The sequence below is a fragment of the Scyliorhinus canicula genome, chromosome 18 (genome assembly GCF_902713615.1).
Source record: "Scyliorhinus canicula chromosome 18, sScyCan1.1, whole genome shotgun sequence".
Classification (NCBI taxonomy): Eukaryota; Metazoa; Chordata; class Chondrichthyes; order Carcharhiniformes; family Scyliorhinidae; genus Scyliorhinus; species Scyliorhinus canicula.
In genome coordinates, this window is record NC_052163.1 from 26,085,981 (window position 1) to 26,100,962 (window position 14,982).

At 45.9% G+C, this 14,982-nt stretch overlaps 1 protein-coding gene across 2 annotated transcripts in view; it reads left to right on the forward strand.

Moving 5' to 3' along the window:
- slc38a10 (solute carrier family 38 member 10) overlaps window positions 1-14,982 on the forward strand; it is a 143,116-nt gene that overhangs the window by 66,875 nt on the left and 61,259 nt on the right. For both annotated transcript variants that reach the window (XM_038778263.1, XM_038778264.1), the window contains exon 11: window positions 891-1,044. In XM_038778263.1, coding sequence (XP_038634191.1) covers window positions 891-1,044 — 154 coding nt within the window. The remainder of the gene's footprint in view (window positions 1-890; window positions 1,045-14,982) is intronic.

Genomic DNA, 14,982 nt, shown 5'->3' on the forward strand with positions numbered 1-14,982 from the left:
TAAAAGCTTTTTCAGACTTCTTTATGACATTAACTGAACAATTCATTGAGTGTGGGTTATAAGTAATGCTCCTCGTTTTCACTTCCTGCAATAATTATCAAACCTAACATTTCTTAAAATATTAATGTTCAAACATTAGCTGATTACCATTGCATCACGTCTGCTGTTGGCAAGTTGGTAAATTACACGTAAGATTATTCCTGCCAGAGGCTGTGCTTCCCACCAGAATTCTTGCACCATGGCTGCAGCAGAATTCCCGTTTTGGATGAATGCTAACCGGTGATGCTGTAAAACTGGCCATTTAAGAAGTGATTCTCCAATACAAGTGTACCACCAGGGACCACTATAATTATCTAGTAAATGGGTAAATCTTTGAACTATAAATGACCATGAAACCATTGTCGAATGCTGTCAAAAAATATCTGGTTCACTAATGTCCTTTTAGGTAAGGAAATTTGCTGTCCTTAGCAGTCTGGCCTACCTGTGACTCCAGATCCACAGCAATGTGGTTGACTCTTAAATGCCCTCAAGGTTGGGCAATAAATACTGGCCCAGCCAGCGACGCCCACATCCCATGAACAAATAAAACAAGCCAGTTAGTTTTTCAGGAATGGACAATATTGTTGGAAAAGTGTTTTCTTGCATAGGAAATTAATTTGGAATGTCCCTTGTGGTGCTTTTGATCAAACAAGGATCATATATTTTGATACTTCTGGCATTAATGGTCCCTGAGCTGCGTGTTCTGACATGTAAGTGACTGAAAATGTTAAACAAGAATCATTGGTTATTGGATTTTTCTCTTGACCACACCCAATTTAAAATGTAACAGAATTTCAAATGCTTATGAAAGTTGGCGATATATATCTGTTGATATATTTGAATTTCTTCAGATTATTCTGTGGGTTGGTCTCGTTATTCTGGTGATCAGCACATTTACTACTCTGACTGCAACAAATGAACAACCGGTGACAGCCGAAAAGCCACCACAGGACCTTAACCAAGCGAAGCTAGAAAATGAAATGGACCAGCAACAGAAAATCTCAGGTGAGTGAAGAAGCCGAGACCGAGGTGATTTTAAAGCATCAGGCCTTGTTAGATCTTAGCATTGAGAAGCATGAACCACAATTTTATGGATGATTAGCAGATATAGTTTTGTTAAATTTCTTACCCAACTAACTTTTACATTGTAAATGCACAAAAATACATGATACTAAAATGATTTAAAAAGAAAATAAGTCCTATTACGATTCGTTATTGCCTATAGTTATGTAGAATTAATTTACACTACTCCATATAAATATATATAATGTGATTACTTTACTAATGCACATTACTGTCTATCTGAGACTTTGATACTACTCGTGCAGTTAAACTTGGCTAGGCTACTCCACTAGGTACGGCTTTGTCATCGCTGAGCTCTGCCTATTCCAATGATCTTGCCTCTGACCTCTGACCTAAGGGTCTTTTTCACCAAGGTTGGTCTCGCACGCCCTCTTATGTCACTCCCTTCTGGAAGGTTCCCTGCCAGTGTTACAGCAGGGTGGTCGCAGCACCCAATGGGAATTCCGATTCTATATATGGAAGACGCCAGGAACAGCCTTGGTGTTCATCAGGTGCACGGAATGCACGTAGCCCTTTCCATATATTGTAACTGAAGTGCTCATGCCTGACCAATACTGGCAACACACAAAACAATGTCCTGGTATGGCCAGGCTTCCCCTTGCCCGCCTCTGACTGTCTGTTAAACTTGGCCTGTCCGAATTACCATCAGACCTTGCTGCTCAAGCTGTTGGCTATTGTTTAATTTAGATTGTCCAATTTTGTATTTGGCCTAGCTTTTCAAGCCAATGGCCACCTGACCATATTGTCCTTGACCTGGGACCTGTACATTATCTGGTAATCTGCCTTTTGCAGATTTGTGTGATGCGCTACTTACGTTTGTTTACAAGTTTCAACATAATTGAATGGTATGCTGCCAGAAAAACAATGGATTGGTGAATGTTAAACAAAAACTGAGGTTTTTAAAGATTTATTAAGTTAATTTAGATGACTCAAAAAGACAAAGCTTCAAACAAAAAGCCATAGTCGCTCCATTACTATTTGAAAGAAGGCTTTTGGATATCGAAAATAATCTGATATGTGCAGGTTTGGTGTATTTCCTTTAATTTTGATTGCATTTAATGTAACCCTCACAATAGTGTAATAGGGGACTTTGATCTAATTTCTGGCCTTGAAAGATATTCGGGTGCTGCTTTTGAGACCTTTTAATCCCTTGATTCTTTAGAAATCTGGGCCGGGATTCTCCCCTACCCGGTGAGGCGGGGGGTCCCGGCGTAGCGGAGTGGCGCCAACCACTCTGGCGTCGGGCCTCCCCAAAGGCGTGGAATTCTCCGCACCTTTGGGGGCCAGGCCCGCGCCGGAGTGGTTGGCGCCACTCCGACTGGCGCCAAAACCGGCCGCTGACGTCACCACCGGCGCTTGCGTGCTGTGGGATTCTCTTCGGCCTCCGCCATGGTGGAGGCCGTGGCGGAGGCAGAAGAAAGAGTGCCCCCACGGCACTGGCCCGCCAGCCGATCGGAGGGCCCCGATCGTGGGCCTGGCCTCCGTGGGGGCACCCCCCGGGGTCTGATTGCCCCGCACCCTCCTCCCAGGACCCCGGGGGCCTGCTCGCGCCGCCAATCCTGCCGCCACCAGAGGTGGTTGAAACCACGGCGGCGGGAGAGGCCTCTCAGCGGTGGGGCTTCGTCCCATCGCGGGCAGGAGAATCGCCGCGGGGGTCTTGCCGATCGGCGTTGGGCGCACGCCGATCGGCGGGGCGTGATTCCTGCCCCAGCCAATTCCTGGGTGGCGGAGAATTTCTGCCATGGCGGGGGTGGGATTTTCGCCGGCCCGGGCGATTCTCCGACCCTGTGGGGGTTGGAGAATTTTGCCCCTGGTTTCCAAACTATCTTAAATGACATATTCTTAAATATAATTGACAAATACTATTGTTATGATCCCTGTGGGGTACTCTCAACCAGAATTACTGTGGCCCCCCCCCATGAAAAAATTTCCAACAAGAGTTTACTTTTTGTAGCTTTTACTTCAACACTGATCAGAACCAACACAAATGAAACATGAATCAACAGATAAATGATGTTACCAATAAAAAGGTAAATTTCAGTTTAAATAGTCAACACAGCAAAGATGCATATTGTGCAACTACAAGCACCCATCACTCCCCACAAAAATTTGGAACGACACAATTCCACCGAATACTGGGTGCGATTCTCTGACCCCCACGCCGGGTGGGAGAATCGCGGGAGTGCCAGGCGATTCATGCCACGCGTCCTGGCACCCGCACTCGATTCTCTTTCTCCCCCCCCCCCCCCCCCCCCAAACGGCGTGTCGCGTTTTGCGACAGGCCGCTCGGAGAATCGGCGCTCCGGTCGAGCGGAGATTCTCCGGCCCGCATGGGCCGAGTGGCCTGCCTAATCCGACCGGTTCACGTCTGCGCCACCCACACCTGGTCGCTGCCGGCGTGAACAGCGCGCGACCGCTGCGTGGGGGGCAGAGGAAGGATCGAGCACCAGGGGGATGCTCGGGAGGGGTCTGGCCTGCGATCAGTGCCCACCGATCGTCGGGCCGGCGTCTCTGAAAAATGCACTCTTTTCCCTCCGCCGCCCCGCAAGATCAATCCTCCATGTCTTGCGGGGCGGCGGAGGGGAAGACGGAAACCGCGCATGCGTGGGTTGGCGCTGGCCAACCTGCGCATGTGCGGGTGACGTCATTTAGGCACCACCGGCCGCTTCATTCAGGCGGTGCCGCTTTGACGCAAGCGTCAAGGTCTGGCGTGCGAGATTGACGCGCCGCCGCTCCTAGCCCCCTGGGGATGGGAGAATAGGGGGTGAGGAGGGGCCTCCGACGCCGGAGTGAAACACTCCGGTTTTCACTCCGGCGTCGGCACTTTGTCTCCCTTTGGGAGAATCGCACCCACTGTTCTTAACAAAGGCTAGGTCAGAAGTCCGAGCCGGCAACAGCTGTCTCCGCCAAGTTTCGCAGGTATGATTATCATCAGCAAGACGCACTTCTGTGAACACCCACCCCTCCAGTCATGGGAGTCCTCATGGTACATCTTTCTAGAGTTCCTTTTCAACCAACCAACCATAGGTTCATAGTTTGGCCACATCTGCGAAAGTACTCAGCTCTTTAGTACCTCCAAGCTAATTGCACACCTTTCCTGATTTTAGACCTTTTTTAACATGGGATGGCACAGGTTAGCACTACTGCCTCACAGTGCCAGATACTTGGGTTTGATTCTGGCCTTGGGAGACTGTGAAGTTTGCACTTTCTCCTCTTGTCTGTGGGTTTCCTCCCACAGTCCAAAGATGTGCATGTTAGGTAGATTGGCCATGCTAAATTGTCCCATAGTATCCAAGGATGTGTAGATAATGTGGGATCATGGGGATTTGGGGGGGGGGCGGGGGTAAGAGGAGTGGATCTAGATAGGGTGCTCTTTCAGTGGGTCGGTGCAGGCACGTGCCAAATGGCTGCTTTCTGCACTGTGGGGATTCTAACTAGTTTGGACATACCTCCAAGAGCTCCTGTTTCTTTTTCTGCCAAACAGAAAAACTGGCCTCTTCAAGATTAATTTGCTTCTTCACACAGTAATAACTCATACTCTTTGTCTGTGTCTCCTTTCTCTGTGTTTACATCTGTGCTGTCACCCTCCAGCTCCTCTGCTTCTAACTCTCCTTTATTCAGGCCACATGGCTTCTGTCTCAACTTCCATCCTGTTGTATTGCTTTCAGATCAAGGGTCACGAAGTAATGTGGACCAGTATTTTTTCTTATCCAAGAAAATTACTATTGATGCAAATTCTTAGTCATTTTCAAACATTCTTAAAAACGATTAGATTCCCTAGATATTTTAAAGAAATTGCAAATATTCTTTACTGTTACTGCTTCCTGGTTAAAGGTTGTTACGTATTTATGATTAAATGATGCAAATTTTAAACAATGTTAACTTGTTCACTCAGCAAACTCCATTTTTCTGCCAATTTGAACTCAATCCAAAAGTTTGTGATTAAACTATTCTGTTGGCTATAGTGAAACCAAACCTCCCTGATGTTTGCACACCAGTTCTCTCTCACTTCCGTTGCTGTGCATAACTGGTTTCTCGCACGCAAGGCATCTTTTAAGATTGGTATATACACACATCTTAATGGGAATGTTACTTATGTGTGACATGTTTGTTCCTGGCACTGCATATTCCTGATTTCTGCTTGACCACGCAGATTTGAAGAAACATCAGTTAAGCAATTAGTCCATTCTCATTACAGAAAACCTCATTATTTACTTGTTAGTGCATTCATTGGATTAAGGATTCAGTGTACTACTTAGATCTACAGTGGCCCAGTGGTTAGCACTGCTGCCTCAGTATCAGAAACCTGGGTTCAATTCCGACTTTGGGTGACTGTGTGGAGTTTGCACATTCTCCCCATGTCTGTGTGGGTTTCCTTCGGGCGCTCCGATTTCCTCCCACAGTTCAAAGATGTGCAGATTAGGTGGTTTGGCCATGCTAAATTGCTCCTTAGTGCCTAAAGGTTGTGTGGGTTGGCGGGGAATAGGGCAGGAGCGCAGGCCTAAATTGGATGCTCTTTAAGGGGCGGCGTAGCACAGTGGTTAGCAGTGCTGCCTCAGCACCAGGGACCCGGGTTCAGTTCCGACCTTGGGTCACTCTGTGTGGTGTCTGTACGTTCTCCCCTGTGTCTGCGTGGGTTTCTTCCGGGTGCTCCGGTTTCCTCTCACAGTCCAAAGATGTACGGGGTAGGTGGCGTGGCCATGATAAATTGTCCCTTGGTGTCCAGGGATGTGCAGGTTAGGTCATGAGGTTGCAAGGATAGGGCAGGATGTTGTGGGTGGACATGGGTGGAATGCTCGTTTGAAGGGTCGGCGCATACTCGATGGGCCGAGTGGACTCCTTCTGCACTTATAGGGATTCCATGATGTGGATATTTGTCATAGGCAATTAACCTTAAAGTGTATGAAACATGCTCATAGCTTATACTCGTGCAAAATTCTGTGACAAATCTTGACTTATAGTTTTCTGTTGCCATTGTTATTTAGTCTCTAACTGGCTTTTTTTTTTACAAATGTCACAATTCTACATGATTTCACTGCAAATTCTTGTTTCTGTATGAAATACTCCATTCTGGAGTACTACAATCTATATAAATTGTAATTGATACATAAACGTCTATGGCATTGTGTGCTGTCAGACAATTAGTGTACCAGCTTAAAAAGTATTCCTACACCATTTTAACAAAAAGTATTTATAGATTAATGACGTTCCTCTGCCGTTTATTGCCCAGTAATCACATCAAGATTTTTGCTAATGGTGTCTGATAATTTAATTAGTACAATTTTAGTCATGATACACTATTCCATTTCTTTTTGGCAGGGTCAGGTGAGATCACTTGTATGTAAATTTTAATACCCTCAACCTGTTCTAGCAAAAGGTACAGGCAAGATGGGTTTAGTGAAGGTTAAATCCATTTGTTGATTTTTTTTAAAAAACACAATTTTCAGAGGTTTGCTGTGAAGCTGAATGACATTTTCTTCAGTATACAGTGGAGAAGGTACAAATGAGGTGATAATGGTTTTGAAATTCCCTTTGAGCATATCTGGTCCAAAATGTTGGTATCATTGACATGACTGTGAACTGATTGGAGGCTCGTTGGACTCGTTTCCCCAGTCAAAATAAACTATTCCCTTTACCACCTTCAAAATATATTTTCTTTAATCAAGAATGAAAGCATGCAATTTGTTTGCAGATTCTGACAGTGCTGAACTTGTGCTAGCTTTTAGGTTTGACGAGTGAGGGCAGCACGGTGGCGCAGTGGGTTAGCACTGCGGCCTCACGGCGCTGAGGTCCCAGGTTCGATCCCGGCTCTGGGTCACTGTCTGTGTGGAGTTTGCACATTCTCCCCGTGTTTGCGTGGGTTTCGCCCCCACAACCCAAAAATGTGCAGGGTAGGTGGATTGGCCACTCTAAATTGCCCCTTAATTGGAAAAATGATTGGGTACTCTAAATTTATAAAAAAAAAGGTTTGACGAGTGGTAGGTTTTTTATGGTTTTTGCTCTGAAACTGGCTGAATTCTTATAGTCCTGGTTTTTTTGCTCCTTGATCCACAAGGAGTTAAAAGCATATTTATGTGAGAAACTGAAGAAGGCAATGAATGTAATACTTTTATTTATGTAGTTCTCTTGGAACAGATCACATTATGTAGGTTTGCTACCAAAGTACAATAATTAAATATCCACCCAGGCGAATTTGTGATCTTGCCTTGCTTTAAGAAACCTATTGGACTATTTTAACCGTTTCCTGTTGCAATGTGACCAATTAAAACAAAAGGGCTTTAAAGAAAATGGTTACATAACTATTTGGGGTTTGAGAAACAACTTTCAGAAGCTTAAGGCCCTAATTTGAACTTTTCGGAATTGTCTCTGTTCAAACAATACTTCATCTATTTTATCTGTACTTCCCAAATTGCAGCAAGAGTTTAACCTGATGTGCAATAATTCAATCACCTGCACATAATTATGTTTCAACTATATGATGGTAAAATCATGACATACATTTTAATGATATGATTGGATATTTCTGATTTAACTTGTTTGGCTATCAAACTAGGGGTGTATTGAAGTAATTTTGAATTTATGTGCAAGTGGCATCAAAAAGTACAATATCTTGTATTGACGTTCCAAAAACGGTTGCCAGTCAGCTGTGCTGGAATTTCCCAAGTTTGCCACGGATCAATATTCAACAAAATTTGCTTAAAAGAATAGCAAGCTACAAGTTCAACTTGGGGCTTGGGCACCCCCTTCAGTGCAAACCTGTCAGCAAGGTCCTTTTAAGCAGGTGCTATATGACCTTGCTTTGACCTTCGCCATCTGTGTCCTGTTTTTCCTGATGCGAAAATACTCCAATTCTGCATTCAAAAGGAGCAAACATAAAACACGCGTCCTGGGGATTATCCTAACATTGAGCCTGTCACAATAATTTATTACCAAATTAACCAGCTCTGATGAGACAAAATATTGATTATTTTTAGCATAATGATGGTAATGTTTAATGTGATAATTGTATGAGCTGTGGCAGTAATTGTCACTATGTTAATTGTGCCTAAATCCTTTCACGTGACATATCCTGATTTTCTCGGAGGGAATCTCATTATGTTTTTCTGTGGAGAGTCAAAGAGAATGTGGTTTGAGTTGAAGTTCATTTCAAAAATGGAAATCTGCAGTACTTTCTTGTATCTAATAGTTTGGATGCATTTTCCTTTGAAGTACTGATGGACCAGCATGATGCTTCCGTTTACAAAAAATGCTTTGGCACCTTCTGTACTTCGCTGAAAATATTTGCATATTGTAACAAAGAAAATAGCTGGTTTGCATAGAAGACTTGCTTCACTTTTGGTTCTTCAACATTACTTTGTGGCCTTGACTCCTTTCATCTGTAATGTCAGAAATGAGCCTTTTTCACTGTGTAAATCCTTGAAAGGATAAACGTACAAATCCAGTAATGATCATCAGAAGAAAGTTCATCGAGCTATAATGTTAACTCGATCTCTCTCTGTACAAATGCTGCCTCATTTGCTTATTTCCAAAATGTTGTTTTTATTTCAGCATCTGCAGTATTCTGCTTTACAATTTCATATCAATTTGAATACGATCCTTCGAGTCAGAGAGTGACTATTTAAACTTGATCCAAAAGAATAAAATTGATGTAACTTTGGAAGAGATGTTTCATAGTCAAAAACAATTTTTAAACCGACTTTTGCTAAATTCACGAAAAATGCCATCATCAAACTTCATAAGTTTAAAAAGTGTTTATTCTAGTTACGGCATAGCAAAATGTTTCCTCTGTTTAAACGCTTAACAACCGATCACTTCCTTCACCTGTAACTTAAACAATTATTTCCCTCGAAACACTGCTACTACCAAGATGAGATACCTGAATTGTTTTATTCTGTAAAGCTATGCTGTTTGAACTTTATCCATAATTTCTGTATCACATTAAATCGAAATTCTGACCTCTTAAATTTAAGAATTTTATTATTTCTGTGCGCACATGCCATATAAAGAAAATTTACCAGGAGCTATTTGATACAATTTATTGGATAAACGTAAAGGTTCATGCCCATTAATCCATATACTGCATCTCATATATTTATGTGTGAGCAATACAATCAAATTCTAAGTAATGTACAGAATTTGAATGCTTGTTTGCATGAGCAATAAACCTTGAATATAAATACAGCTTTTAGTGAATCGATGAGAAAATAATACTTGTGCAAAGTATAGAACAATATTTTGGAAAGAATGGCGTCTAAAAATATATCGGAACAAACCATGAATTCATTTACAGAAGTGTTGATTTTGTTCAGTTAGTAGCACACTTTTGAGTCATAAGGTTATAGATTTGAAAGTCATGTGAGTGGATAATCCAAATTAAGTGTAGAATTGGTGGTACTCTCCTTCAAATGGAACATTAAACTGAACTTGTCATGAAAAGAACATTCTGGAAATTCTCAGCAGATCTGTGGCGAGAAACGAGTTAACATTACGGGTTGAGATGACCTTTCATCACAATTGTGAACTGGAGCTGTGTCTGCTTAGTCTCTTGGCTTAAGTGGAGCATAAATGTACATTTCTATATTCGAGAAAATAACTATTCCACCTTCCAGCTCTTGGTCTGTGGCCCTGTGGGTTACAGCACCTCCAGCCCAAATCTGGTATTCTTGATTAATATGGGGAAAAGGGAGAATGGGGATGAGGAACATATCAGCCATGAATGGTGCAGCAGACTCGATCGGCCAAATGGCCTAATTCTGCTCCTATATCTTATGGTCATTGTACTGTTCCAAGCAGTGTGCTGTTGTGGCTATCACAAATAATTCCTTTAAAAACTGATTAACCAGTGCTATGTGGGTTTTGGCAGTGGACAAAATGCTTGCTATATTTGCATTGCAAAATATTTCATTTCAAAGTAATTAATTGCATATGAAGCGTTGATATTTTAGTGTGCTGCAATAATTAAATTGATGCAAATTGTCATTTGCTAAAAGGACTTGTTTGCAGTAACGGTGTTCTTTTTTGTTGATCTCTTTGTTTCTTTTACAGAGGGGATTTAGGAATGGGCAAGGGTTGAGTTGTGTTTCAAAATGAATACAGAGAAATGTATAAAATCTGACTGCCCCAAGTGTCTTTATTCTTGTATACTCTGACTTCTGGGATCTCTTTCTTCTTACCCTTCAGGGGAAGTAGGCCTTTCGACCAAACTAGCTACTTCTGTTCCTAGGAGCATTATTATCAGTAGATAACTCATGCTGGGCTTGTATGAATGGAATTATCCACCACAAAACGGGTCTGGTTGTCTGTTAGAGTTAGACCATCAGAACTTAAGGTGGATGAGCAGAGGTAGGCTATATGGCTCCTCGAGCCTGCTTATCATTTAATAAGATCATGGCTGATTTGCAACCTCCTCATACATATACATCATACATATGAATTAGGAGCAAGGGTGGGTCACGCGGCCCCTCAAGCCCACACCACCATTTAATAAGATCATGACTGATCCGATTTGTTCTTGTGGCCTCAGCTCCACTTTCCTGTTCATCCTCGATACGCTTGATGCCCTTTGTCACTCCTACCCAATCCCCATGGTTCCCCCTTGATTTCCTTGGTGTCCAAAAATCTGTTGATCTCAACCATGCATGAACTCAATGACAGCAGTCACAGGCATCTGCAAGATAGAAATGTTTCATAATCCTAACTGGTGTAGATAACAACAAGCAGAGTTTGTTTATTAGCACATCAAACTCCCTGCTGTTTGTGTGGGAAATCTTTTTTTAACTTGTGCAAATTCACTTATTCTAACAGTAACCCTGACAAATCAATCTGAAATTCCCTGGTAAAAATAAATTTTTAAATAACCTTTATTGTCACAAGTAGGCTTACATTGACATTGCAATGAAGTTATTGTGTAAATCCCATAGTCGCCACATTCCGGTGCCTGTTTGGGTACACAGAGAATTCAGAATGTCCAAATTACCTAACAAGCACATGTTTCGGGACTTGTGAGAGGAAACCGGAGCACCCAGAGGAAACTTGCGCAGACACAGGAAGAACGAGCAGACTCCACACACACACAAATGACCCAAGCCGGGAATTGAACCTGGGCACTGGAGCTATGAAGCAACCAGTGCTATCCACTGTGCTGCCGTGATTGTCCCTTGATCCTTTTAGCCAACTCCAAGAAATCGTCTCACTTTTTCAAACCCCAAGAATATAATCCTAACAGACTTGGTCTCTCTTCATATGACAGTCCTGCCATCCCAGGAATCAGCCTGGTAAAACCTTTGCGGCACTCTCTCCCAGCAAGAATAGCCTGCCTCAGATAAGGGCACCAAAACTGCGCACACTATTCCAGGAGTGGCTTCACCAACGTCCTATACAATTGCAGTAAAACATGACTCAAATGCTCTTGCTATGAAGGCCAACATACCATTTGTCTTTTTTACTGCCTGCTGCATTTGTGCGCTTAATTTCTTTTTTTTAAAATAATTTTTATTGGAATTTTTTACAGAAAATATAAAACATAACGACAAACAATGAAATGCAACAAAATAACCCATAATAACTGTAACACCCCCCAGACCGTATCAACGCATGTATCACATCCCCCCACCCCCCAACCCCAATGAACAACAAAAGAACTTAAAAATAAATTTAAATTAAATAAACAAACATAGTCATCGTCTCCCCCTGCCCTCCCCCCCGGGTTGCTGCTGCTACTGTCCCAGTACCCTATCTTTGAGCCAGAAAGTTGAGGAAAGGTTGCCACCGCCTAAAGAACCCTTGTACCGACCCCCTCAGGGCGAATTTGACCTTCTCTAGTTTAATGAAACCCGCCATGTCATTGATCCAGGTCTCCACGCTTGGGGGCCTCGCATCCTTCCATTGTAGCAAGATCCTTCGCCGGGCTACTAGGGACGCAAAGGCCAGCACACCGGCCTCTTTCGCCTCCTGCACTCCCGGCTCCACCCCAACCCCAAAAATTGCGAGTCCCCATCCTGGCTTGACCCTGGATCCCACCACCCTCGACACCGTCCTCGCCACCCCCTTCCAGAAATCCTCCAGTGCCGGGCATGCCCAGAACCTATGGGCATGGTTCGCTGGACTCCCCGAGCACCTGACACACCTGTCTTCACCCCCAAAGAACCTACTCATCCTCGTCCCAGTCATGTGGGCCCGGTGCAGCACCTTGAATTGGATGAGGCTAAGCCGCGCACACGAGGAGGAAGAATTAACCCTTTCCAGGGCATCAGCCCATGTCCCGTCTTCGATCTGTTCCCCCAGTTCCCCCTCCCACTTAGCTTTCAGCTCCCCTACTGACGCCTCCTGCATAACCTTGTAGATATCAGATATCTTCCCCTCTCCGACCCAGACCCCCGAAAGCACCCTGTCACTCACTCCCCTCGCGGGAGGCGAAGGGAATCCCTCCATCTGCCGTCTAGCAAATGCCTTTACCTGCAGATACCTGAACATGTTTCCTGGGGGGAGCCCAAATTTCTCCTCCAACTCCCCCAGGCTCGCAAACCTCCCATCAATAAACAGGTCCCTCAGCTGTCTGATGCCCGCTCTGTGCCAACCCTGAAATCCCCCATCAATGTTCCCCGGGACGAACCTATGGTTCCCCCTTAACGGAGCCTCCATCGAGCCTCCCACTTCTCCCCTATGTCGCCTCCACTACCACCAAATCTTGAGGGTAGCCGCCACCACCGGACTCGTGGTATACCTCGTAGGAGGGAGCGGCCACGGCGCCGTTACCAGGGCCCCCAGGCTTGTATCTCCACAGGACGCCCTCTCCATCCATTTCCATGCTGCCCCCTCCCCCTCCATTACCCACTTGCGCACCATCGACTCATTGGCCGCCCAATAATACCCCGAGAGATTGGGTAACGCCAGCCCCCCCATCTCTACCCCGCTCTAAGAAGACCCTATTCACCCTCGGGGTCCCATGCGCCCAAACAAATCCCATGATGCTGTTGGTCACCGTTTTAAAAAAGGCCCTAGGGATAAAGATGGGCAAGCACTGGAAGAGGAACAAGAACCTCGGGAGAACTGTCATTTTGACGGACTGCACTCTACCCGCCAACGATAGCAGCACCATGTCCCACCTTTTAAATTCCTCCTCCATCTGCTCCACCAGCCTGGTAAAATTAAGCTTATGGAGAGTCCCCCAACTCCTGGCCATCTGCACCCCCAGGTATCTGAAACTCTTCACTGCCCTCTTAAATGGGAGTCTCCCAATTCCCCCCTCCTCACCCGGGTGTACTACAAATACCTCACTCTTGCCTAAATTTAACTTGTAGCCCGAGAAACCCCAAATTCCACTAACAGCTCCATCACCCCCGGCATTCCCCCTTCTGGATCCGCCACATACAACAGCAGGTCGTCCGCATACAGCGATACACGATGTTCCTCCCCACCCCGCACCAGACCCCTCCATCTCCCTGACTCCCTCAACGCCATAGCCAAAGGTTCAATCGCCAGTGCAAAGAGCAAGGGGAACAGGGGGCACCCCTGCCTGGTCCCACGGTAGAGCCTAAAGTACTCCGACCTCCTTCCATTGGTAACTACACTTGCCATCGGAGCCGCGTAGAGCAGCCTCACCCATTTGATGAATCCCTCCCCGAATCCGAACCGCTCCAGCACCTCCCACAGGTACCCCCACTCAACTCTATCAAACGCTTTCTCCGCATCCAGCGCCACCACTATCTCCGCCTCCCCCTCCACTGCCGGCATCATAATAACATTTAGCAGTCTCCGCACATTCGTGTTGAGCTGCCGTCCCTTGACAAATCCTGTCTGATCCTCATGTATCACCCCTGGCACACAGTCCTCTATCCTGGTGGCCAGGATCTTCGCCAGTAACTTAGCGTCAACATTGAGGAGCGAGATAGGCCTGTATGATCCACGCTGCAAGGGGTCCTTATCCCGCTCCAGGATCAGAGAGATCAGTGCCCGCAACATTGTCGGGGGCAAAGCCCCCCCCCCCCCCCCCCCCCCCCCCCCCCAATGCCTCATTGAAGGCTCGCACCAACAGGGGGCCCACCAGATCCGCATTCTTTTTATAAAATTCCACTGGGAACCCGTCCGGCCCCGGCGCCTTACCTGACTGCATTTGCCCAATCCCCCTGACTAGCTCCTCCAACTCTATCGGCACCCCCAGCCCCTCTACCAGCTCCTCTTGAACCCTTGGGAAACATAGCCTGTTCATGAAGCTCCCCATCCCCCCCTCTCCCCATCGGAGGTTCCGACCGGTACAGTTCCTCGTAGAAGTCCCTAAAGACCCCATTTACTTCTGTCCCCTTCTGCACTACATTCCCACCCCTATCCGTCACTCCACCAATTTCCCTAGCCGCATCTCGCCTGCGGAGCTGTTGCGCCAACATCCTGCTCGCCTTCTCCCCATACTCATGTACCGCGCCCTGCGCCCTCCTCCACTGTGTCTTTGCCTTTCTGGTGGTCAACAAATCAAATTTGGCCTGCAAACTACGCCGTTCCCCCAGCAACCCCTCCTCCGGTGCCTCCGCGTATCTCCTGTCCACATCCAGGAGCTCCCCCACCAGTCTCTCCCTCTCCTTCCTCCCTCCTTTCCCTATGGGCCCGGATGGAGATCAGCTCCCCCCGGATCACTGCTTTCAGAGCCTCCCAGACCATCCCCACCCGGACCTCCCCCGTGTCGTTGGTATCAAGATACCCCTCAATACTTCCCCGGACCCTCCTACACACCTCCTCATCAGCCAGCATCCCCACATCCAGGGGCCAGAGCGGGCGCTGGTCCCGCGCCTCCCCCATCTCCAGATCAACCCAGTGCGGAGCATGGTCTGAAATCGCTATGGCCGAATACTCGGCATCCTGCACCTTCGG